The sequence below is a fragment of the Magnolia sinica genome, chromosome 14 (genome assembly GCF_029962835.1).
Source record: "Magnolia sinica isolate HGM2019 chromosome 14, MsV1, whole genome shotgun sequence".
In the NCBI taxonomy this organism is placed as follows: Eukaryota; Viridiplantae; Streptophyta; class Magnoliopsida; order Magnoliales; family Magnoliaceae; genus Magnolia; species Magnolia sinica.
The window spans coordinates 50307702-50333802 of record NC_080586.1 but is presented as its reverse complement, the minus strand read 5'-3'; the positions used below and the strand labels follow the sequence as shown (position 1 = coordinate 50333802).

Genomic DNA, 26101 nt, shown 5'->3' with positions numbered 1-26101 from the left:
GGAGGCCCACTGTGATGTGTTCGTGACCTTTGGCGAGGCCCAACATGATGTATATGAGAGGCCCACGTGATGTATTTGAGGCCTAGACACAGGGCCCACCTGTTGTGTATTCAAGGCCTGATGTGATGTATGTAATGATGTTTATATGGGGCACTCCTTGGGAGCAATGTTGGTTAAAGGTACAAATTTGATGGACAATGATGGTTAAACATCCATATTGTGACCTTCCTTTAGGCCTGGTTAGGCCCATTCTCGTCACTCTCTAGTGGGTTACCCCAAACGATTGAGCCCCATTGATATTGCTTGGTCCATCATCGGCTGTCTATCCATGAATCCCGCCTTGCGTTGAGGCCAATCATCTACTCCGATTATTGAGGCTGATTCTAATTGTCGACGTCGATTGTCGAGGCTGGATATCGAGGCTGATTGCAGAGGCCTATTGTGATGTATATGTGGTCCGTATTTAAGGCCCATTCTGATGAGCACTCGGCCTCGACTTGATACATTTGAGGCCTATGTAATGTATGTGAGGCCTATGTGATGAGGCCCATTTTGTTACATTTGAGGGTCAGGCGATGGAGCCTGTTGTGTTGTATATTAGGCCCATGTGAGAGGCCCATTGTGATGTATATTAAACTCTTGAGTGAGGCCCATGGTGTTGTATATTAGACCCTTGTGTGAGGTTATGGGTCCACTATATGTTAGGCTTCATGCAGACCATTCCTTGGAGGCAATGTTGGTTAAATGTCCACATTATCGAGGCTGATTGTCGATGCCGGTTATTGATATCGATTATAAGTATGTGACAGCATAACATCATGATACATGTCAATACGCATCATCCGCATGTTTGTTATGAGATGTGGTTGACCATTGCATATGTGATTATGCAGGTTGTTATGAGACTCCTTGATAGGAGGAGATTATCTCACATGAGTGCACGGTATGCGTAGGATTGATGCATGACTGGATTGTATGACTCATGCATCTGGCATTGTGATTACTGTACACCCTCATGACATCAGGGTCGTAGCCTCCATAGGCATATTGTGGATGGCCAGATGGGACACTGGAAATATGTTATTAGCATCGGGCCACCATAGATGGCCCTGGGTGAAAATCCCTAAACCCTCTTGGTACTAGAGGACGCCTCAATGTCGAGACCGAGTGGATATATATGAGCGCATGAGGGCTGTATACCAGTAGGCCGTGTCTCCCACTGTGTCATGGTCGGTTGGGAGGGGGTGTGGCCTTACCCGCCTGAGGGAGTAGGCATAGCTAGGCTGAGTTTGACTAGCTCATGAATGGGTCCACTATTGACATGCCGGCTAGATATTGGCTCACTACTGGACAGGTAGATTATAAGGTCTTTTCCACTTACCCATTTGTGCGCTTATGGGGCAGTAAGCTGGTATAGGGTGTATTAGACTCGGTAATGATCTCAGAGATGAACAGTACTGATATGTGGACTTATTGGGCAGGAGTTGCATATTCATTCATTCACTATCCACTCGGGCTGGTGGTGCGTAACTATTTGTAATGTGTGCCTTCGCGATAGCTAGGATTTCGGTTGGGGCGTTCGACTAACCTGAGATCAGGAGTTTACCACATTGAGTCTGACTATCCAAATTTAGGTATGAGACTGGTTTGGATAGAAGTCCCTTGTGATGGACCCCATAACCTGCGATACTACGTACTATCATCCTGACTTCACACTCCAGCATGGTCATTCCATTCGCACCGCATATTGCATTACATCCATGACATATGGTATTTTAGGTTACTGTGTTTCTATATTTATATGGTCTAGATACGGCATCTGATATTTGGTTCTTTATGACTCCTCATTTACATAGCTGATCTGTATTGCGTACTCTGATATTGTTTGACTCATGGACTTGTTAGTATTTTTCCTTACTCTGATATCGTATGATTCATGATCTTACCTATATTTTCGACATTATATGATTGTGACGTTGTATTTGTATGCTTGGCACTTATCTTGTGCACACACTTTCACCACCCTCTAAGCTTTCTATAAGTTTATGCACGATAGATGCATGCAGGTGATGATAGGTTGCAGCAGCGTGGAGTTTGGAGCATGTAACTAAGTTCTAGAGTTTTGATTTTATGATATGTATTTCCCTTTTAGCATTGTATTCAAATATTTATATTAGTGGATATATGATAATGATGTTGCCTTTGTGATTTGGGTAAACTTGTGGTTATGCCTCTTACGAGATAAATGCATGTTGGAAAATCCTCCTTGTAGGATCCCAGGATCGGAACCTGGCATATGGGTGCTAGGAGCCGAGAATGGGGCACTATGGAGGCTGTCAGCACCGGATTCGGTAATCGTGATTCCTTTGAATCCAATTTTCGGGTTTGGGGCATGACATGCCTAGTTTAGGGGGACATAAAATTCTTGTAGCATATGGTATGGTGCCCCAATATTGGTTATATGTTACTAGTATGTAGTAGATAATACTAGGTTCAATAGTAGATAATACTAAAGAATACCTAAACCCGATCTGAACCGGAAACCAAACCTGATTCCCTAAACCTAAACTTCAAAACCCATAACCTAAACTTAAACCTAAACCTATGACCTAAACCTATAACTTAAACCTGTAACCTTAACCTAAACGTAAAACCTAAACCTAAACCTAAACCTACACCTAATCCTAATCTCAACTCCCCAACCTAAACCTAAACCTAAACTTGAAAACCCAAACCTAAACCCAAACCTAAACCCGAACCCGAACCTGATTTCCTAAACCTAAACCTACACCTATTCTTAATTCCCTAAACCTTAACCTATAACCTAACCTAAACCTAAACCTATAACCTAAACTTATAACCTAAACCTATAACCTTAACCTAAACTTAAAACTTAACCTAAACCTTAACCTATAACCTTAACCTAACCCTAACCTAAACCTATTCTCAAATCCTAAAACCTCCCAAAACCTATACTTATAACCTAAACCTAAACCTATACTTATAACCTAAACCTATACTTATAACCTTAACCTAAACTTATAACCTTAACCTAAACCTGTTCTCAAATCCCAACCTATACTTATAACCTAAACCTAAACCTTAACCTATAACCTAAACCTATACTTATACCTAAACCTATACTTATAACCTTAACCTTAACCTAAATCTATTCTCAAATCCCAAAACCTATAGTTATAACCTAAACCTAAACCTTAACATATAACCTAAACCTATACTTATAACCTAAACCTAAACTTATAACCTTAACCTAAAACTATTCTCAAATCCCAAAACCTATACTTATAATCTAAACCTAAACCTTAACCTATAACCTAAACCTATACTTATAACCTAAACCTATACTTATAACCTAAACCTATACTTATAACCTTAACCTAAACCTATTCTCAAATCCCAAAACCTATACTTATAACCTAAAACTAAACCTTAACCTATAACCTAAACCTATACTTATAACCTAAACCTAAACTTATAACCTTAACCTAAACCTATTCTCAAATCCCAAAACCTATAACCTAAACTTAAAACTTAACCTATAACCTAACATATAACCTATAACCTATAACCTAAACTCAATTCCCTAAACCTTAACCTATAACCTATAACCTATAACCTATAACCTAAACCTATAACCTAAACTCAATTCCATAAACCTATAACCCACACCCTAACCTAAACCTATACTTATAACCTAAACCTATTCTCAAATCCCAAAACCTATAACCTAAACCTATAAACTATAACCTAAACTGAAACCTATAACCTAAACCCGAACATAAACCCAAACCCGAACCTGAATTCCTAAACCTAAACTACAACCTAAACCTTAACCTAAACCTATAACCCATAACCTAAACCTATAACCTAAACTGAAACCTATAACCTAAACCCAAACATAAACCCGAACCCGAACCCGAATTCCTAAACCTAAACCTATTCTCAAATCCCAAAACCTTTAACCTATAACGTAAACCTTAACCAAAAACCTATAACCTATAACCTAAACCTATAACCTAAACTCAATTCCCTAAACCTTAACCTACACCCTAACCTAAACCTATACTTATAACCTAAACCTATTCTCAAATCCCAAAACCTATAACCTAAACCTAAACCCGAACCCGAACCCGATTTCCTAAACCTAAACCTACACCTATTCTCAATTCCCTAAACCTAAACCTATAACCTAAACTTAATTCACTTTACTTCAACCTACACCTAAATTCAAACATATAACCTGAACATTCTGGTCAAACCTATAACCTTTAACATATAACGTAAACCTATAACCCATAACTCAAACCCAAACCTAAACTTATAACCTAAACCTAAACCTAAACCTTAACCTATAACCTAAACCTATAACCTAAAACCTATAACCTAAACATATACGTATTCTCAAATCCCTAAACCTAAACCTACACTTAATCCTAATCTCAACTCCCCAACCTAAACCTAAACCTAAACTTGAAAACCTAAACATAAACCCGATCTCGAACCCGAACCCAATTTCCTAAACCTAAACCTTAACCTATTCTCAATTCCCTAAAGCTATAACCTATAACCTAAACCTAAACCTAAACCTTAACCTAAACCTTAACCTAAACCTATAACCTAAACCTAAACCTTAACATAAACCTAAACCTATAACCTTAATCTAAACCAAAACCTAGGACCTATAACCTATAACCTAAACTTATAACCTATAACCTAACCTTAACCTAAACCTAAAACCTAAACCTAAACATAAAACCTAAATGTATTCTCAAATCCCTAAACCTAAACCTACACCTAATTTTAATCTCAACTCCCTAACCTAAACCTAAACCTAAACCTAAACTTGAAAACCCAAACCTAAATCCTATCCCGAACTGGAACCGGAACCCGATTTCCTAAACTTAAACATTAGCCTATTCTCAATTCCCTAAAGCTATAACCTATAACCTAAATCTAAACCTTAACCTAAACCTTAACCCAAACCTATAACCTTACCCTAAACCTAAACCTATAACCTTAATCTAAATCAAAACCTAGGATCTATAACCTATAACCTAAACTTATAACCTATAACTGTAACGCCTTGAAATTCGGGGGTCGAGTATAACTCAGCTCCCGAGTTTCAAAACATCACTTATGCAACATATTTAATGATGGATGTATGTTGTCTATATAAGTACATAAAACATGGAATAGATTAAGCCAAGCTACAAACATAATTCAGGGATAAGTGAAGAACGTAAGCGGAAGACTTAAAGAAATATATATGTACATGTGCAAATCCCTGAAATACATATACATACCAGGTCGTATTACAAGTGTTGCTATCAAAATTACAAGTATCAAATTACATCATCTATTCCCAAAAAGAAATCCCAGAATCCCACGCATCAGAACAAGGCTCACTAGAACCCGCCTGAAAACTGCATAAAAGAAAAAGCAGCCTCATCATCCTCGAATTCCTGCTCAGCCTCAGAGGTCGCATCAACATCTGCAACTAAGACAGAGTCTGGTGGGTGTTTAAACACCGCCCAGAATGTGGGAGTGAGTGATCAACTCAGTGGAACAATAAAGCAAAGGTTAACATGTTATCAATTCAATCAAGCAGTAATGATAAAGCAGAACAATCAAACATGTCCTAAGTACTCTTATTAATGCAAGGATGTGTGTAGAATGATGCGTGCCCTCGCGCGTACACCCTTAGTGTCTTCATCTTACATTACGCATGACATCACCTCAAAGTGCTCCACCTCTTCCAGGCACATGAAATGCGGTGCTTGAATGTGATTACCAAGTTGTTATTAGTCCTTTTCATATAGCAGGATTAGGAAGCTAAGGTACCTTTCTCATATCAATTTCCAAATAGTGATCCATTCTAGGGTCGTCATCATACCTTCGTTATTACAATAAGGGTCGTCACCTCAATGTGATATCCAGGTATGCTCGAGGTCACTACAAAGGGCTCGTCACCAATCAATGTAGGCCGACAGCACAAATATAGTGCCCTATACCACCATAATCGGCTCACGAGTTTGGTTGCTCACTAGTCACTACGGGGAGGCTCGTCACCCCAGCGTAGGCCGACAGCTCGACCACAGTGTCCCATACCACCATGTCCGGCTCATGAGTCTTAACGAATCAAGGTACAATGGTTAATAGGATTTCATCGGTAAGTTTGGTACCCTAGATTCATACAATAACATCCATACATGGTGAACGTATATCGGACAATTGGGTTACTTGACGAGCTCGACTAGCATGAGCGCACATTGGGTTGAACGACATAGAGTGTGCAAACACTCCGTGTGGCCAAACCACTGCCGACAACTCTAATACGACTCGAGTTCGTCAAATCACGTCCTTTGTGACGAAAGCAGCCTCAGCCACAATCTCAAGGCCGATTACCGATTTCCTGGACTATTCATAGTCCCAAACACATTCTACTACAACAGATATTCATATAGAATTTAGAACAGTAATGAAACAATAATTCAAATCATGTAGCATGTGAGCATTTGCAGAATATCAACTCAACATGGATTTATACATAAGTAATGCTTGAAGTTAAACAACAAAGAATGTAACTTGCATGTAGGAAATCATACACATCAATAGGAGTGCTGAGGATCTCTTCTCAATGCCCGTGATTAGGATAATATGTTACCCTTTAGATCATTCAGACATTTCTACAAACACTTAGACTACATAGTGCAACATACATGACGTATGTTGAAATACACGTATTTAGACAATTCCTTTTGCCCAGTAATAGTCACACATACAATTAGTACAAGTGCACGACAAATAACCATGGCAAGTACATGTTCATATTTTATACGCATACGGTACTTTCTACTTACACATAGAATACACAAATCTCAATATATCACATGCATATCAGGAACGCAAAATAAACATAGCATTTGGCATGTGAAATCTCATCCATAACAAGAATAAACCATTCACTGGCATTGAAAGCCTTGAAAACCATAACCCATACGATTAAAGTCCACACCTTAAACCAGAAATAGAACACCGAACTGATTCAAACGATATGTCTTCGTCAACGGCGACAAGACAACCTAAGGCAAGAGTATAAATGAGATACAACAACACATAAACTATTCTAAGCTCTAAAACAGATTAGGGTTAGGTTAACTTACCCAAGAATGAACTTAGAATCGCCGGAATAACGATTCAAAAGTGATGGTTTAAGGATGAAGAGTAACAGGAAAGAATCTAAGATGATTCACCAACTTCTCTCTCACTTTCTCTCTCTCTTCCTCTCTCTTTCTTAGCTAGGGTTAGGAAATTCGTATGGAAAAGAGAGTTAGGGTTTTAATGTCTATATATAGGCCTAATATTGATGAAAATAGCCCCAGCGCCAAGGTATACTTAGGTTATAACCAAAACAGGCCTCTCTCGATCCAACGAAATACTTCCGGTGGGCCTTTTTCCACGTGCAGTCGGACTTAAGCTCACTGACCATGGATCTAGATTAGACTGAGTTTTCGTACCGATCGGATTTATAGATCAGCCATGGCGGACCACACTCAATACAACAGTCACCGAAACTCGATCAGGACCACAAGCACTATGACATGCCCGGGCCACCTTCCCTGATCAGAGAGTGAAATTGGGTCAGAATCCAACGGTCAGATTGCTTAAAATCGTCGCGTAAGCGACACGACTAAGATTTCATAAAATCACATTTAATTTCTCACCGTTCCCACACTCTTCACTCCGGACTCAATCAAATCGACCCAGAACATCATTTGGACTTGATTTTTGAGGTGATGGTCAAGTCCAACCTGGTGACCACAACTGCCTAAGATCATCGCTATCAGACTTTCAACGCGCGGTCCAGGTCCGATCCAGAACTTCTAAAAATTCCCAAGAGCAACTGGATTTAGCGATGAATCCCAGATTTCAGAGCAACATAGCGTTAACTATTCTACAAATTTTGAGTCATGCAGATCAAATTTAAAATGATTGATGCAAATTTCATAAGCAATCGAGTTTAGCGCTAATTACCCCACAAACAGCTTCTAAGGAAAATAAAGGTAGTACTCGGGTCTTGGCACAAAATTTTTCGGGTCATTATAATCTACCCCCCTTAAGAAAAATTTCATCCTCGAAATTCATACCTTCTCATATTCCTCAAGGATCTGAGGGTAGCTCTTTCTGACCTCAGCTTCATATTCCCAAGTAGCCTCTTTCTCACTATGATGCGTCCATAGTACTTTCACAAGAGGGATAACCTTGCTACGCAATACCTGCTCCTTCCTGTCTAGAATACGCGTCGGTCGCAGTACATATGTGGCATCCTCGCTCAACTGCATCAGCTCCCAACTAATAATATGCGAAGGATCAGGAACGTACTTCTTCAGCATAGAAACATGAAATACGTTATGCACACCCGCAAGTGGTGTGGGCAAAGCAAGGCGGTGTGCTACTGCTCCCACTCGATCCAGAATTAGAAATGGACCAATAAATCTCGGCGTAAGCTTTCCCTTCTTACCGAACCGCAGAACTCCCTTCATAGGAGAAACCTTAAGAAATATATGGTCTCCAACCTCAAACTCAAGCGGTCGCCGCCTCGTATTAGCGTAACTCTTCTGCCTACTCTGGGCTATTAGAAGTCGACGTCGAATAATGTCAACTTTCTCTGAAGTCGCCTGCACCAACTCCAGGCCAATCAAACTACGCTCACCAACTTCTGCCCAGCAATGTGGTGCTCTGCACGGGCGACCATACAACACCTCATAGGGAGCCATACCAATACTAACCTGGAAACTGTTATTATACGCGAACTCTACATAAGGGAGACAATCATCCCAACTGTCCTTGAAATTCAAAACACAAGCTCGCAACATGTCTTCCAGAATCTGATTCACACGTTCCGTCTGCCCATCTGTCTGCGGATGAAACGCGGTGCTAAACTTCAATTTCACACCCATCGCTTCCTGGATACGAGTCCAGAAGATAGATGTAAAACGTGTGTCTCTGTCAGACACAATCTCCAAGGGAACTCCATGCAGACGTACAATCTCCTTGATATACAACCTAGCCAACTCGTTTGCAGAGTTTGTGACTCTGATCGGCAAGAAATGAGCCGACTTCGTCAATCGGTCGACGATCACCCAAATAGAGTTATGTCCCTTCTTCGTTCTCGGCAACCCAGAAATAAAGTCCATAGAGATGAAGTCCCACTTCCATTCTGCTATGGGCATGGGCTGAAGCAACCCAGGAGGTCGGCGATGCTCTGCCTTGACCTGCTGGCACGTGAGACAACGAGATACAAACTCAGCAATATGAACCTTCATGTTGTCCCACCAATAAGATCTTCTCATATCTTGATACATCTTCGTGCTACTAGGATGCATCGCAAGCTTATAACTATGGGCTAACTCGAGAACCTCCCGTCTCAAGTCAGGAATGTCTGGGACACATAACCGACCACGAAATCGTAGGCCCCCATTAGAACTAACACTCCACTCGGAGTTCTCATCTATACCAACCCGCTTTCTCATCTTTGCCAAAAGCTCATCATCTGCCTGAGCTGCAAAGATCTTCTCATCAATGAGGGGCTGTACACGAATGTGTGCGATAACCTCATATGGCTCTTCCACCGTAAGTTTCTGCTCAAAGTCTCGCACAAACTCCAACATGTCCCATTCTGCTATCATTAGCGGAGCCACAAACTCTATAGCCTTCTTGCGACTCAATGCATCTGCCATAAGGTTCGCCTTGCCCGGATGGTAAGAAACGTCGAACTTAAAGTCTTTCAATGTTTCCATCCGTCGGCGCTGCCTCATATTCAAATCACGCTGCGTGAAAATATACTTAAGGCTCTTGTGGTCGCAAAAGAGCTCGAACTCCTCTCCACAGAGGTAATGTCTCCAGAGCTTTAATGCAAAAATGACAGCTGCTAACTCCAGGTCATGTGTAGGGTAATTCTCTTCGTGTTTCCTCAACTGTCTCGAAGCATAAGCAATCACCCTGTCCTTCTGCATAAGGATACAACCCAGGCCAACGCGAGAGGCGTCAATATATATCGTATACTTAACCCCTTGCTTTGGTAATACTAGCATAGGGGCGGATGTCAACTTGTCCTTCAGCTCCTAAAAAGCTATCTCCGCCCTCCCATTCCAAGCAAACTTCAAATCTTTCCGTGTCAGCTGAGACAACGGTCTGACTATCTTCCAGAAGTCTTGTATGAAGCGTCGATAATAGCCTGCTAGACCCAGAAAGCTCCTTACCTCAGTAACTGAACCAAGCTGTTTCCAGTCCTGAACTGCAGCTACCTTAGCAAGATCGACAGCTATCCCTTCCTTGGACACCACATGTCCCAGGAACTTGACTTCTTCTTTCTAGAAATCGCATTTCTTGAACTGCGCAAAAAGCTGATTCTTCCTGAGAGTATCCAAAACCGTTCTTAAGTGCTCATCGTGTTCTTCCCGACTCGCAGAATAAATCAAAATGTCATCGATAAAGACAATGACGAATCGGAACAAGAATGGCTGAAACACCCTGTTCATCAGATCCATGAACACAGCCGGTGCATTCGTAAGACCGAACGACATCACAAGGAACTCATAGTGACCAAAGCTAGTCCTGAAAGCGATCTTCTGCACGTCCTCATTCTTGACGCGTAACTGATGATACCCTGACTGCAGATCAACCTTCGAAAAGTACCGGGCCCTCTTCAACTGATCAAACAGATCATCGATCCCAGGCAAAGGGTACTTATTCTTCACAGTTACCAGATTCAACCTGTGATAATCAATACATAATCGCAAGGAACCATCTTTCTTCTTCATAAACAAGACAGGTGCTCCCCAAGGAGACACACTAGGCCGAATAAAGCTTTAATTCAACAAACCATCTATCTGCTTCCTCAATTCCTCCATTTCACTCGGAGGCATACGATAGGTGGGTAAAGAAATGGGTGCCGCACCAGGCATGAGATCGATAGTAAAGTCAATCTCATGCTGAGGAGGTAATCTAGGAATCGACTTAAACACATCTTCAAACTCCCGAACTACAGGCGTGCTTTCAAACGCCGATTCAGCCATACTCTCTAACAGAGAAGTATAATAATCAAGACAAAAAGGGTAACTGACCTGAACTGGGAAAGTAACTGTCTCGCCCTCAGGTCCATGGATTGTCACCGACCTTGCTTCATAATCAATCTTTGCTCGCATCCTCGTGAGCCAATCCATACCCACAATAACATCGTAACGAAAAGAGGTGCGACAAAAAAGTCAACACGAATCGATCCACTCCCTAGATCAATCAAACAATCCATACAACGCTTGTTCATAGCAGAGGCGATCCGCGTAGCGGTAGTGAGCGTTACTCTCTTCATAGAAACAATGTTCAAACTCAGACGCCTAACTGCCGCATATAATATAAGAGAGGTAGTGGACCCTGTATCCACTAACATAGAAACGGGAATACCTTCAATGTGCATTGTAACCTCGAAGGATCTCGGCACCAAGTTAGCCATAGGTGCTTCAGCTGAGAGCGCATGAACTCGAGCCTACTACTGACGATTCGGCGGAGGAACCATGGGCCGCTGAGGTGGCCTAAAGCTAGGTACTGAAGGTCTGAAGGATGGATGAGCTGGCACTGAACAAAGAGGTGGAGGTGAAATAACCTGAGGCATCGGACGGCTGATCCTCTGCGGTGGAGTAAAACCACTATCCCGCGTACGCGAAAAGCAAGAATGATCCAAATGCCCCATCTTCCCACAGTACGAACAGCGAAGATCAGCTCGCATCTGCTGAGCGGGCGGCGTTGATCGCCTCGGAGGAGAATCTGCCCGCGGTCTCTTGCTGAGAAAAGGTGCAGGTCTGGGAACCATAGGTGCTTGCATACGGGACGACCTGTCCCCATCCTGCTCTGCTCGCAAGGACATGCTCACTAACTCCGCATAGGAAGATATGCTAGCACAGCACATCTTCGATCGGATCTCAGGCCTCAATCCCTCAGAAAAATTCCGCATCCTCATCGGCTGATCGCTCATAATCAAAGGAGCATAGTGACCTAGCTTAGTAAATCGGTTCTCATATTCCGTCACCGACATCCCTCCCTGGCGGAGGCGAAGAAACTTACTCTCCTTCTCGTATCGGTACGTAACCGGAAAGTACTTCTCGTGGAAGCGTGCCTCAAACGCCTGCCACGACCACTCATATCCTTCCTCGACAGTGCGAAGAACACTGTCCCACCATAAACTGGCCTCCTTCTCAAACATGAAGGAGGCAAGCTCAACCTGCTCAACCTCAGAGCAGTGCAGCGGTCTCAGCATCTTATAGATGCGATCAATCCAGTACTCGGCCTCCTCAGGTCTATGAGAACCCACAAATGTGGGAGGTCGTAAGCGCTAGAATCGCTCAAAGGTGCCGCTCGCACTAGCGCTTCCAAATGGGGGCATAGGTGAAGCAGGTGGAGTCGCCCCCACTGACTGAGCAAAGATGCCAGCCATGGAAGACAAACTGTTGCTGCTGCTACTGCTGAATCTGCTGCTACTGCATCAACAACATCATCTGCTCAAACCTATCAGAAGGTGGAGCAGACGTAGATGCACGGTTCGACTCAGAAATCGAAGGCGTAACTGGAGGAGCCATAGGTGTCGGCCCAACACCAGCATGAGACGGGCCCGACTGTGGATTCGTCTGGCTATTGCTCAGGGGAGGAACCCCAACAAGCGACTCAACCAAGGAGAGACGGGCTAAAGTCTTCGAACCCTTAAGAGGCATACCTTACATTCAACAGAGGATGCAACCTGTAAGATTCAATATCCACATAATCCACCCACACAGCATTCATAACACAACTTCAACAATAAACAATATGCATTCTATTTAACAAAATTTATCACAATACAAGTAGTGCAGCATTACATGAATCACGACAGGGAAAACATGTGAACTACAACATTTAAAACTTCAAACAACAACAAACAACTTCCAACTATAAAGCTAACAACGGCTACACAGAAAGAAACAATAAAACAAAGAAAAAGACGACTACAACGTCAACTACTTGTCGGAATTAGGAGATGGAGGTGGGGCACCCTTATCCTGCAAGCAACATAGGATAGACTTCAGAGTTCGAGTAACCTTCTTAAACTTATGCTTCACAAGGCCTCGAAGATCCATGATATCCTAGCATAGAACAGCCTGCCCTTCCTTAAGCCGAGTGATACGGGCTTCCCTGACAGCCTGATCTGCGCTCTGTTCTAGTGCCACAGGAGGAGAACTCTCACTCGTATCCTGTACCTCAACCTCTTCCTCGTCCTGCTCTGTTTCTTCTTCAATCTCAGTTCCACCCTCAGCATAACTCTCATCCTCATCGCTCTCTGACTCATCCTTACTCTCTGAGGCCTGTCGACGAGGACCAATTTTCATCTGCTTAAGGGTCGTTAGATTAATGTGACGAACAGGAACCGGCTTTTCTGCCCCAAGCCTATAGCCAAACTCATGTGCAAGCTTACAAATGAGTCAGCTAAATGGGAGCGATTCGGTCCTCCTAGTCGAAAGAGCGATAAGGATAATCTGACGCAAGATGTACGTCGACACACATAACTTCGCTCCTTGCCCCACCTGATACAGAAAATCTACCATTAGGCGCGTACACTCGCTGCGATTACTCCACCTTGGATATACATTGAACGTACACATGTGGTGAAGCATGCGAAAGTCGTCCGTCATGTTGGTAGCTAGAAGACTTCTATTAGGCTGCCATTCGACCAGACGACCACACAAGAGCCGGGTGCAACGATCCCTCTGGCGCATACTGTTCAAATTCTTCTCACTGGCATGCACCTCACCAAGTGGCACATCTAGGAGTCGGGATATCAAAGCGACGTTGACCGTGGCCTCCAGACCGCTACCACAAGGAATCTTGAACTTTAGAGGCTCCAACGAAGGATCACGAATGTTGGCATAAAAAGCTCGAACAGTGCTTGCATTAGCGCGATACTCGCCCTCAAATAAGGGACATCAACTAGCCCCTTCCAGGCGCTCCAACAACAGAAACTCGCCAAATAGCCGCGGATCAACATGAGCCTCAAAAAGGACCCTACGGCCTTCATAAACTCTATGAGATAACTCCGCCAACAAGGTTCTTCCAATGGGAGATTGAGGATCAAGGTCCCGCTTGGTCTGAAACTCACGGGTGGCGGTTGTGCTCGCGGCGGCACCTCTCGGCCTCCGTGCACGGGTTGAGTGGCTAGGCCCGGCTTTATCCACGGGCGCTCTCTTTTTTCCCATCAAAGAAAGAAGGGTAGAGATGGAAAATATGGCCGTGATAAACTCAAAGAGGGCCATGGGAAAGGAGAGAAAGGGAGAAATAGGAAGGATGATGAAGCTTTCACACACTTGAGATCCCAAGGGAGGATTTGGGAGCTCAAATGAGAAGAAAAGAAAGTGTAAACAGCAACGGGGGTGAGGTTTTTGAGATGGGTTGGTTGGGTGTGCACGAAAATGGAAGAAGAAGGAGATTAGGGAGAGATTTGGTGGAGTTTTGAGAGAAACTTGAAGAAAAGGAGAGCTAGGGAGGGTGGTTTATGAAGGAGATAGGGTTTAAGAAGGGATATAACCGAGCAACCATGGAGGAGAGGGCCACACTAGGCCCCAAAGTCATCGGCCTGAGCCGGCCCGCTGGGCGGCGAGGGCTCGCCAAACCGGCGAGGTCATCGCCGGTCTTTGGACTGTCCAGCGATGGCTCACCGTTTGGGCGAGGTCCTCCTGGCCCCTAAGCTCTAAAATGATGTGGGTCCCCCCTGGGTTCCCCTGAAAATCCCCCGATCGGCCCCTTTGTCTGATTCGACGCCTATCGGGCCATTCGGGTAGAAATCTGATGCAAACACAGATTTCTTGACAATTGAAGGGTTGAGATGAGAAGATAAACCATCTAGACTCATTAATAGATGGTCTAGAAGAGATTTTGGGTCACTGTGTGTGATCAGGAGTGCGGACAGACTCGATCTCGGCGATCGTTTTCAATAAACTTTCACCGATAGAAGAAACGAGACACAAACACACATTATACGATAACCTTGCACCCAAATACACTAAGGTGGCGACAGCATGCAGTTGTGACCATAACTCAGGTCCGGTTTAATCCAATTCATGCTCTGATACCAACATGTAACGCCCTGAAATTCGGGGGTCGAGCATAACTCAGCTCCCGAGTTTCAAAACATCACTTATGCAACATATTTAATGATGGATGTATGTTGTCTGTATGAGTACATAAAACATGGAATAGATTAAGCCAAACTACAAACATAATTCAGGGATAAGTGAAGAATGCAAGCGGAAGACTTAAAGAAATATATATGTACATGTGCAAATCCCTGAAATACATATACATACCATGTCGTATTACAAGTGTTGCTATCAAAATTACAAGTATCAAATTACATCATCTATTCCCAAAAAGAAATCCCAGAATCCCACGCATCAGAACAAGACTCACTAGAACTCGCCTGAAAACTGCATAAAAGAAAAAGGCAGCCTCATCATCCTCGAACTCCTGCTCGGCCTCAGAGGTCGCATGAACATCTGCAACTAAGACAGAGTCTGGTGGGTGTTTAAACACCGCCCAGAACGTGGGAGTGAGTGATCAACTCAGTGGAACAATAAAGCAAAGGTTAACATATTATCAATTCAATCAAGCAGTAATGATAAAGCAGAACAATCAAACATGTCCTAAGTACTCTTGTTAATGCAAGGATGTATGTAGAATGATGCATGCCCTCATGCGTACACCCTCAGCGTCTTCATCTTACATTACGCATGACATCACCTCAAAGTGCTCCACCTCTTCCAGGCACATGCAATGCGGTGCTTGAATATGATTACCAAGTTGTTATTAGTCCTTTTCATACAGCAGGATTAGGAAGCTAAGGTACCTTCCTCATATCAATTTTCAAATAGTGATCCATTCTAGGGTCGTCAGTCCTAGACATCTCATACGATCATAAGGTTTTAGGTCGTTGCAAAGGGCTCGTCACCAATTAATGCACGCGTATCATACCTTCGTTACTACAATAAGGCTCGTCACCTCAATGCGGTATCCAGGTATGCTTGAGGTCACTACAAAGGGCTCGTCACCAATCAATGTAGGTCGATAGCATGAATATAGTGTCCCATACCACCATAATCAGCTCACGAGTTTGGTTGCTCACTGGTCACTACGACGAGGCTCATCACCCCAGCGTAGGTAAACAGCTCGACCACGGTGTCCCATACCACCATGTCCGGCTCATGAGTCTTAGCGGATCAAGGTACAATGGTTAATAGGATTTCATTAGTAAGTTTGGTACCCTAGATTCATACAATAGCGTCCATACATGGTGAACATACATCGGACAATCGGGTTACTTGACGAGCTCGACTAGCATGAGCGCACGTTGGGTTGAACGACATAGAGTGCGCAAACACTCCGTGTGGCCAAACCACTGCCGACAACTCTAATACGACTCGGGTTCGTCAAATCACGTCCTTTGTGGCGAAAGCAGCCTTAGCCACAATCTCAAGGCCGATTACCGATTTCCTGGACTATTCATAGTCCCAAATACATTCCACTACAACAGATATTCATATAGAATTTAGAACAATAATGAAACAGTAATTCAAATCATGTAGCATGTGAGCATTTGCAGAATATCAACTCAACATGGATTTACACATAAGTAATGCTTGAAGTTAAACAACAAAGAACGTGACTTGCATGTAGGAAATCATACACATCAATAGGAGTGTTGAGGATCTCTTCTCAACGCCCATGATTAGGATAATATGTTACCCTTTAGATCATTCAGACATTTCTACAAATACTTAGACTGCATTGTGCAACATACAAGACGTATGTTGAAATACACGTATTTAGATAATTCCTTTTGCCAAGGAATAGTCACACATACAATTAGCACAAGTGCACGACAAATAACCATGGCAAGTACATGTTCATATTTTAAACGCATACGGTACTTTCTACATACACAGAATACACAAATCTCAATATATCACATGCATATCAGGAACGCAAAATAAACATAGCATTTGGCATGTGAAATCTCATCCATAACAAGAATAAACCATTCACTGGCATTGAAAGCCTTGAAAACCATAACCCATATGATTAAAGTCCGCACCTTAAACCAGAAATAGAACACCGAACTGATTCAGACGATATGTCTTCGTCAACGGCGACAAGACAACCTAAGGCAAGAGTATAAATGAGATACAACAACACATAAACTATTCTAAGCTCTAAAACAGATTAGGGTTAGGTTAACTTACCCAAGAATGAACTTAAAATCGCCGGAATAATAATTCAAAAGTGATGGTTTAAGGATGAAGAGTAATAGGAAAGAATCTAAGATGATTCACCAACTTCTCTCTCACTTTCTCTCTCTCTTCCTCTCTCTTTCTTAGCTAGGGTTAGGAAATTCGTATGGAAAAGAGAGTTAGGGTTTTAAGGTCTATATATAGGCCTAATATTGATGAAAATAGCCCCAGGGCCAAGGTATACTTAGGTTATAACCAAAACAGGCCTCTCTCGATCCAACGAAACACTTCCGGTGGGCCTTTTTCCACGTGCGGTCGGACTTAAGCTCACTGACCATGGATCTAGGTCAGACTGAGTTTTCGGACCGATCGGATCTACAGATCAGCCGTGGCGGACCACACTCAATACAACGGTCACCGAAACTTGATCAGGACCACAAGCACTATGGCATGCCTGGGCCACCTTCCCTGATCCGAGGGTGAAATTAGGTTAGAATTCAACGGTCAAATTGCTTAAAATCGTCGCGCAAGCGACACGACTCAGATTTCATAAAATCACATTTAATTTCTCACCGTTCCCACACTCTTTACTCCGGACTCAATCAAATCGACCCAGAACATCATCTGGACTTGATTTTTAAGGTGATGGTCAAGTCCAACCTGGTGGCCACAACTGCCTAAGATCATCGCTATCGGACTTTCAACGCGTGGTCCAGGTCCGATCCAGAACTTCCAAAAATTCTCAAGAGCAACTGGATTTAGCGATGAATCCCAAATTTCAAAGCAACATAGCGCTAACTATTATACAAATTTTGAGTCATGCAGATCAAATTTAAAATGATTGATGCAAATTTCACAAGCAATCGAGTTTAACGCTAATTACCCCACAAACAGCTTCTAAGGAAAATAGAGGTAGTACTCGGGTCTTGGCACAAAATTTTTCGGGTCATTACAATAACCTAACCTTAACCTAAGCCTAAAACCTAAACCTTAACCTATAACCTATAACCTAAACCTAAACCTAAACCTAAAACCTAAATGTATTCTCAAATCCCTAAAACTAAACCTACACCTAATCCTAATCTTAACTCCCTAACTTAAACCTAAACCTAAACTTGAAAATCCAAACCTAAACCCGATCCCGAGCCGATTTCCTAAACCTAAACTTATGACCTTAACCTAAACCTATTCTCAAATCCCAAAACCTATAACCTAAACCTAAACCTTAACCTAAACCTAAACCTTAACTATAACCTAAACCTTAACCTATAACTTAACCTATAACCTAAACTCAATTTTCTAAACCTTAACCTATAACCTAACCTAAACCTAAATCTATAACCTACACTTATAACCTAAACCTAAACATATAACCTAAACTTATAACCTGAACCTAAACATAAAACCTAAACTTAAACCTATACTTATAACCTAAACCTATTCTCAAATCCCAAAACCTATAACCTAAGCCTAAACTTTAACCTAAACCTAAACCTAAAACCTAAATGTAAACCCGATCTCGAACCCGAACCCGATTTCCTAAACCTAAACCTTAACGTATTCTCAAATCCCTAAACCTAAATCTACACCTAATCCTAATCTCAACTCCCTAACCTAAACCTAAACCTAAACTTGAAAACCCAAACCTAAACTCAAACCAGAACCCGATTTCCTAAACCTAAACTTATAACCTTAACCTAAACCTATTCTCAAATCCCAAAACCTATAACCTAAACCTAAACCTTAATCTAAACCTAAACTTTAACCTATAACCTAAACATTAACCTATAACCTAAACCTATACTTATAACCTCAACCTAAACTTATAACCTTAACCTAAATCTATTCTCAAATTCCAAAACCTATACTTATAACCTTAACCTAAATTTATAACCTTAACCTAAACCTATTCTCAAATCCCAAAACCTATACTTATAACCTAAACCTATTCTCAAATTCCAAAATCTATACTTATAACCTAAACCTAAACCTAAACCTTAACCTATAACCTAAACCTATACTTATAACCTTAACCTAAACTTATAACCTTAACCTAAACCTATTCTCAAATCCCAAAAGCTATACTTATAACCTAAACCTAAACCTTAACCTATAACCTAAACCTATATTTATAACCTTAACCTAAACTTATTTTCAAATACCAAAACCTAGACTTATAACCTAAACCTAAAACTTAACCTATAACTTAAACCTATACTTATAACCTTAACCTAAACTAATAACCTTAACCTAAACTTAATCTCAAATCCCAAAACCTATACTTATAACCTAAACCTAAACCTAAACCTATAACTTAAACCTACACTTATAACCTTAACCTAAACTTATAACCTTAACCTAAACCTATTCACAAATCCCAAAACCTATACTTATAACCTAAACCTAAACCTTAACATATAACCTAAACCTATACTTATAACCTCAACCTAAACTTATAACCTTAACCTAAATCTATTCTCAAATCCCAAAACCTATACTTATAACCTTAACCTAAATTTATAACCTTAACCTAAGCCTATTCTCAAATCCCAAAACCTATACTTATAACCTAAACTTAAACCTTAACCTATAACCTAAACCTATACTTATAACCTTAACCTAAACTTATAACCTTAACCTAAACCTATTCTCAAATCCCAAAAACTATACTTATAACCTTAACCTAAACCTATAACCTATACTTACAACTTTAACCTAAACTTATAACCTTAACCTAAACCTATTCTCAAATCCCAAAACCTATACTTATAACATAAACCTAAACCTTAACCTAAACCTAAACCTATAACCTTGACCTAAACCAAAACCTATGACCTAACCTATAACCTATAACCTAAACTTATAACCTATAACCTAAAACCTAAACTTAAACCTAAAACCTAAATGTATTCTCAAATCCCTAAACTTAAACCTACACCTACACATAATCCTAATCTCAACTCCCTAACATAAACCTAAACCTAAACTTGAAAACCCAAACCTAAACCCGGTCCCAAACCCGAACCCGATTTCCTAAACCTAAACCTTAACCAATTCTCAATTCCCTAAACCTATAGCTTATAACCTAAACCTAAACCTAAATCTAAACCTATAACCTATCACCTAAACCTAAACCTAAAACCTAAATGTATTCTCAAATCCTTAAACCTAAACCTACACCTAATCCTAATTTCAACTCCCTAACCTAAACCTAAACCTAAACTTGAAAACCCAAACCTAAATCCGATCCCAAACCCGAACCCGATTTCCTAAACCTAAACCTTAACCTATTCTCAATTCCCTAAACCTATAGCTTATAACCTAAACCTAAACCTTAACCTAAACCTTAACTTAAACCTAAACCTTAAGTAAAACCAAAACCTATGACCTAACCTATAACCTAACCTTCACCTAAACCTAAAACCTAAACCTTAACCTATAACCTAAAACCTAAACCTAAACCTAAAGCCTAATTGTATTCTTAAATCCCTAAACCTAAACCTATACCTAATCTTAATCTCAACTCCCTAACCTAAACCTAAACCTAAACTTGAAAACCCAAACCTAAACCCGATCCCGAACCCGAACCCGATTTCCTAAACCTAAACCTTAACCTATTCTCAATTCCCTAAACCTTAACCTATAACCTAACCTAAACCTAAACCTATAACCTACACTTATAACCTAAACCTAAACCTATAACATAAACCTATAACCTAAAACCTAAACGTAAACCTAAAACCTAAATGTATTCTCAAATCCTTAAACCTAAACCTACACCTAATCCTAATTTCAAACTCCCTAACCTAAACTTAAACCTAAATTTGAAAACTCAAATGTAAACCTGATCCCGAACCTGAACCCGATTTCCTAAACCTAAACCTTAACCTATTCTCAATTCCCTAAAGCTATAACCTATATACTATAACCTATAACTTAAACCTAAACCTTAACCTAAACCTATAACTTAAACTTAAACCTTAACCTAAACTTAAACCTTAACCTAAACCTAAACCAAAACCTATAACCTAAACCTTAACCTATAACCTATAACCTAAACTTATAACCTATAACCTAACCTTAACCTAAACCTAAAACCTAAAACTAAACCTATAACCTAAACCTATAACCTATAACCTAAACCTAACCCTAAAACCTAAATGTATTCTCAAATCCCTAAACCTAGACCTACACCTAATCCTAATCTCAACTCCCTAACTTAAACATAAACCTAAACTTGAAAACTCAAACCTAAACCTGATCCCGAACCCGAACCCGATTGCTGTAATAATGTAGCCCAATCACATGGCAACAAACAAGAATGTATCTCTTTTAACACGTCCCTTTTTACAATTTTTGTTGTTGTTTCTATTAACTTGAATTGAAACACCTTTTTACGTTATTTGCTTGCATTAGTTTTATTTTAATGATCAGTTTTATTTTAAAAAATTGTGCCCACTTTTTTGGAAGAAAAAAAAAAGTGAATGAAGTTTCTGCAATTCTTCATGATTCTGAATTATAATGTTTTGTTGGTTGAATATTTTTTTATTAGATGAAAGACACAAAAAGGAAAATTGTAGCTGATTTTTTTCCTTTTATTTATTTATTTATGATGTTAAACTTATATATATTTGTGCGTGGATGAATGTAATGTGGATAAGATTGTTTGTGTTTAGATGGTTGTAGTTTATGTTTGGATGAATGTAGTTTATGTTTGGATGGATTTACGTAGTTTGGCTTTAGATGGATGTGAATGTGAATATGATGAAATATATTATATAACAGGTGTATATCAGGAAGAATACGATGAAATATATTGTAACAGGTGTATATCGACCGTCTCATATTTGAAAATTTTTTACGGCTCTAGGCCGTCCATATTTTTCTAAATATTCAAATATGAGACGGTCGAAGACTGTCCTTTTAAGGGTCATAAGAGACGGTCCATAGCAGTCCTTTTTAAGGATGGTCCATAACCGTCCTTTTAAAGGACGGTCCATGACCGTCCTTTTAAGGGTCATAAAAGACGGTTCTTGACAGTCCTTTTTAAGGACGGTCCATGACCGTCCTTTTAAGGGTCATAAGAGACGGTTCATGACAATCTTTTTTAGGGACGGTCCATGACCGTCCTTTAAATGTCAATAAGAATGACGGTTCGTGACCGTCCTTTAAGTAATACGACGCCTCAAAATATGACGGCCCATGCGACGGTCCATGACCGTCCTTTTTTGGTCATTTGAGACGATTTTCAACCGTCCTTTTTTTTACTATTTTGACGAAGTGTAGATCGTAGTTATCATGTAATATGGGGTCGTGGTTCTCATATGATATGGGTCGTGGTTGTCATTATATATAAGTCATGGTTGTCATGTTAAATGGGTCGTGGTTGTCATGAGGTAAGGGTCGTGGTTGACACGACAAAAAGGATGGCCGGCATAGATTATTCACATACATCAATTTAGACCCCATTAGTTGGTCCTTGCTAAGGCCTATAAAATGAAGACTACAACCTGCATAGCATGACAACCACGACCCTTTCCTCATGAAAACCATGACTCATATAACATGGCAACCACGACCCATACCTGGGTCATGGTTGTAATATGGTAAGGGTCGTGATTATAATGTAATAAGGGTTGTAGTTATTATGTTATATGGGTCGTGGTTGTCATGGGTCGTAGTTTTCCCAGGTCATGGTTGTTACATGTTCACTTCCTTTACTACTAAAGGAAAGGATAACCATTGGTACAATAGCCTGAGGCTAATAATGGGGAGATCTGTTCCATCCACCTTATCGGCTAGCTCGGCATGGGCCCAAAAAGTCCTAACTTGGGCAATGTCCACTTTTAACAAACATCATAGTGAGTTTGACAATTTTCAACAGTGGGTTCTATTGTCACCATTATTTTCTAATATGTGACCCACACGAGCTCTGGATCAGGCTGATATTTGGGCCCTAGCCCTAAAATGACACGGTAAAAAGGATGGACGACATAGATTATACACATACATCAATATGGCCCCCACGAGTTTAGTCTTTGCCCATGTGCAAAAAGGGTTCCGTATACATCACTATATTGGCATTAGATACGAGGTAACTTCTTAGTCCCTAGAAAACCATGCAACTATTGAACCAAGGTTAGGGGTATTTTTGTTCAAAACAATCTTCAAAAGCTGTAAGAGGGTCCTTTAGGGAATATATGGAGTGTCATCGCATTCTAGTTAATTTGCCCAAACTTCGAGGCGAGTACGGTCAATTTCCCTATTATTTTCCACTTTTCAAATTGCAATTATCATTTCTATTTAGCTCAGGCATACTTAGTTTCATTGGCCTTAAATGGAATTTTGTGTCAACGGTATTTCGCCACCAAAACAATGTAACTTTTCAATTACAATTTCTAAGTTAAATGATAATGGTTTAAACTGCATCTGAAGTTTGTTCAATTCAAAGTTGAGTCTAAACGAACCCTTACAAACACGATTGAATAATTTCAATTTTCTTAACACATGTAATTTCAGCTCTCTAAAGAGAACTTGCTTCCATGCTGTTCCATTAGGTGTGCGAGTTCTTATCTGCATAATTGATGATATCTTCAATCAAATGCGTCATGTTGATGTATGAAGAGCCACCCTCTTCCATGGCCAACCTTGCTTTCTCTCCCAGCTCTCTTGCTCTCTTTCTCCTTTCTTCTCCTTCGCGTCCCTCATCCATCAACCTCTCTACAGCCTTCTTAACTACTTCCATCTCCACCAAAACTTCGTTGTTCTCGTCTGGTTCCCATTTAACAACACCTCGGAAGATGCCCAGATCAACTCCAATCCTCAGAAATTGTACGATGAGCTTCTCGTTCAAGAACTGCTCTCCAAAGAGAGGCCATGATAACATGGGAATACCTGCACAGATGCCCTCCAATGTTGAATTCCAACCGCAATGCGTTAAGAACCCTCCAATTGCTGGGTGCGATAATATCAGTAACTGAGGGGCCCACCCTCTGATTATAAGACCCCTATCCTTTATCATCTCCTCGAATCCGTTTGAAAGCCATTCTTCTATCTTCACCAGTTTCACGATGTCTCTAATCACCCAAACGAAGGGTCGATTTGAAGCTTCCAAGCCCAACCCAATTTGTATCCACTGTGAAGGGGTAAAGCGGCCTAAGCTTCCATAACAAACATAAACAACCGACTTGGGTTTCCTTGAATTGAGCCAACTCAAGCATTCATGCTCATTGATGGAGGCCTTATTCCCTCTCACTGCCTTATCTGACATCTCCTTGTTACATAGAGATACTGGCCCGACGGTCCACACCTTTTTTCCCATTTCCTTCCCGTAGTACTCAATGCATTCATTGTCTGATTCGGCGAAGCTGTTCACCACCACACCGTAAGATTTTGAATCACCTGCTCGGAATTTATCACTTATTTCTTGAAAATCTGATTTGTCAGCTATGCCTAATGGGAGCTGGAATTTCGGGATCTCAATTTGATGAGGCAAGCCCGGCACGGCGATGGGTTGCACCTCGGAGGCAATGTCCTCGTGAGATTTGTAATGGTGCACGTTGCGCATGCACAACAGAGAAAAGCAGCACATTCCGTGGAAAACGATTCTCGGAATCTGAAACATTTCAGCGGTTTGGCATGTCCAAGGGAGCAAAGAGTCTGAAATTATGCAGCTCGGGCGCGGTTGGAGTTCTTGAAGATAATGTTCTATTGGCTGTTGTAGCAACTCGAGCGCATCGAAAATGACCATTGCCGAGTCCGCCGCGACAGAATCGATATTCTCGATTCCCTCAGGCAATCCCACTTCTTGGGATGGAAAGCGGACTTGTAGAATTCGAAGTGGGAGACCGGATTCCGTTGCTCGGTCGATTATGGTCGCAAACCGAGATGCATTGTGGGTTGTGGTGATGACGGTGGCTATCACACCCCGCTTCGCGAACAAGCGGGCCATGTCGATCACGGGGATCATGTGGCCAGGGGCCAAGAAAGGAATGAAAATGAAGTGAAGCTGGTGGGGATCTTGGGAAGCCATGGGAACAATCGAGTTGCAGACTGAGCAAAAAGAAAGAATGACCAAAAGAAAACGGGTTGAATTGTGATCTGATGGAATTGAAGACTGTGTGGTGCATATATATATATATATATATATATATATATATATATATATATATAGGGAAACGCTCACCTGCGAACCAGTGATCTGATGGAATTGAAGACTGTGTGGTGCATATATATATATATATATAGGGAAACGCTCACCTGCGAACCAGTTCGTACGAACTTTTCTGAGAACCCATCGTACGTGATGTGGATCCGAAATCTGAACCGTTCATGTGAAGCAGCACCTCCTGAAACCCTCAGGGCCCAAGTTTTACTTTGATCTAAAGCTTTGATGGGCCATGAAAAATAAAAACAGTTTCCTCCCTTGATTTGCATTTCTCTTTGCTATGGCCCACCAGAATATTAGATCGAGGTGAAAATTTGTCCCATGAGGTTTTATGGGATTCCGCATCACATGGACCGTTCAGATTAGACACCCATGGCACGTGTGCAAAGGTGCGCACGTGCGTAGGTGCGCAGGGGAGCATGACTATATATATATATATATATGACTTTGTTTCACGTTACCCTTCAACGGGTCTTTTCAAAATGGTTAATGGCTTGGGTGGGCCCTTTTGTGGTGTTAATGTAAAATCCACCCAATCATCATGGACTGAAAATCAACCCTAGTGGTGGTTCAGGTGGACTGCACAGTTGGAAAAGTGTGCTGAAAT

At 41.3% G+C, this 26101-nt stretch overlaps 1 protein-coding gene across 1 annotated transcript; it reads right to left on the bottom strand.

Moving 5' to 3' along the window:
* Nucleotides 1-23682: 23682 nt before the first annotated feature.
* LOC131225285 (UDP-glycosyltransferase 73C3-like) lies at nt 23683-25448 on the bottom strand. The gene has a single exon (XM_058220796.1). The coding sequence runs from the start codon at nt 25357-25359 to the stop codon at nt 23881-23883; it is 1479 nt and encodes a 492-aa protein (XP_058076779.1). The 5' UTR covers nt 25360-25448; the 3' UTR covers nt 23683-23880.
* Nucleotides 25449-26101: the final 653 nt, after the last annotated feature.

What these genes read in the sequence shown, in the direction of transcription:
- LOC131225285 (XM_058220796.1), bottom strand. Translation starts at nt 25,359, where the DNA reads ATGGCTTCCCAAGATCCCCACCAGCTTCACTTCATTTTCATTCCTTTC.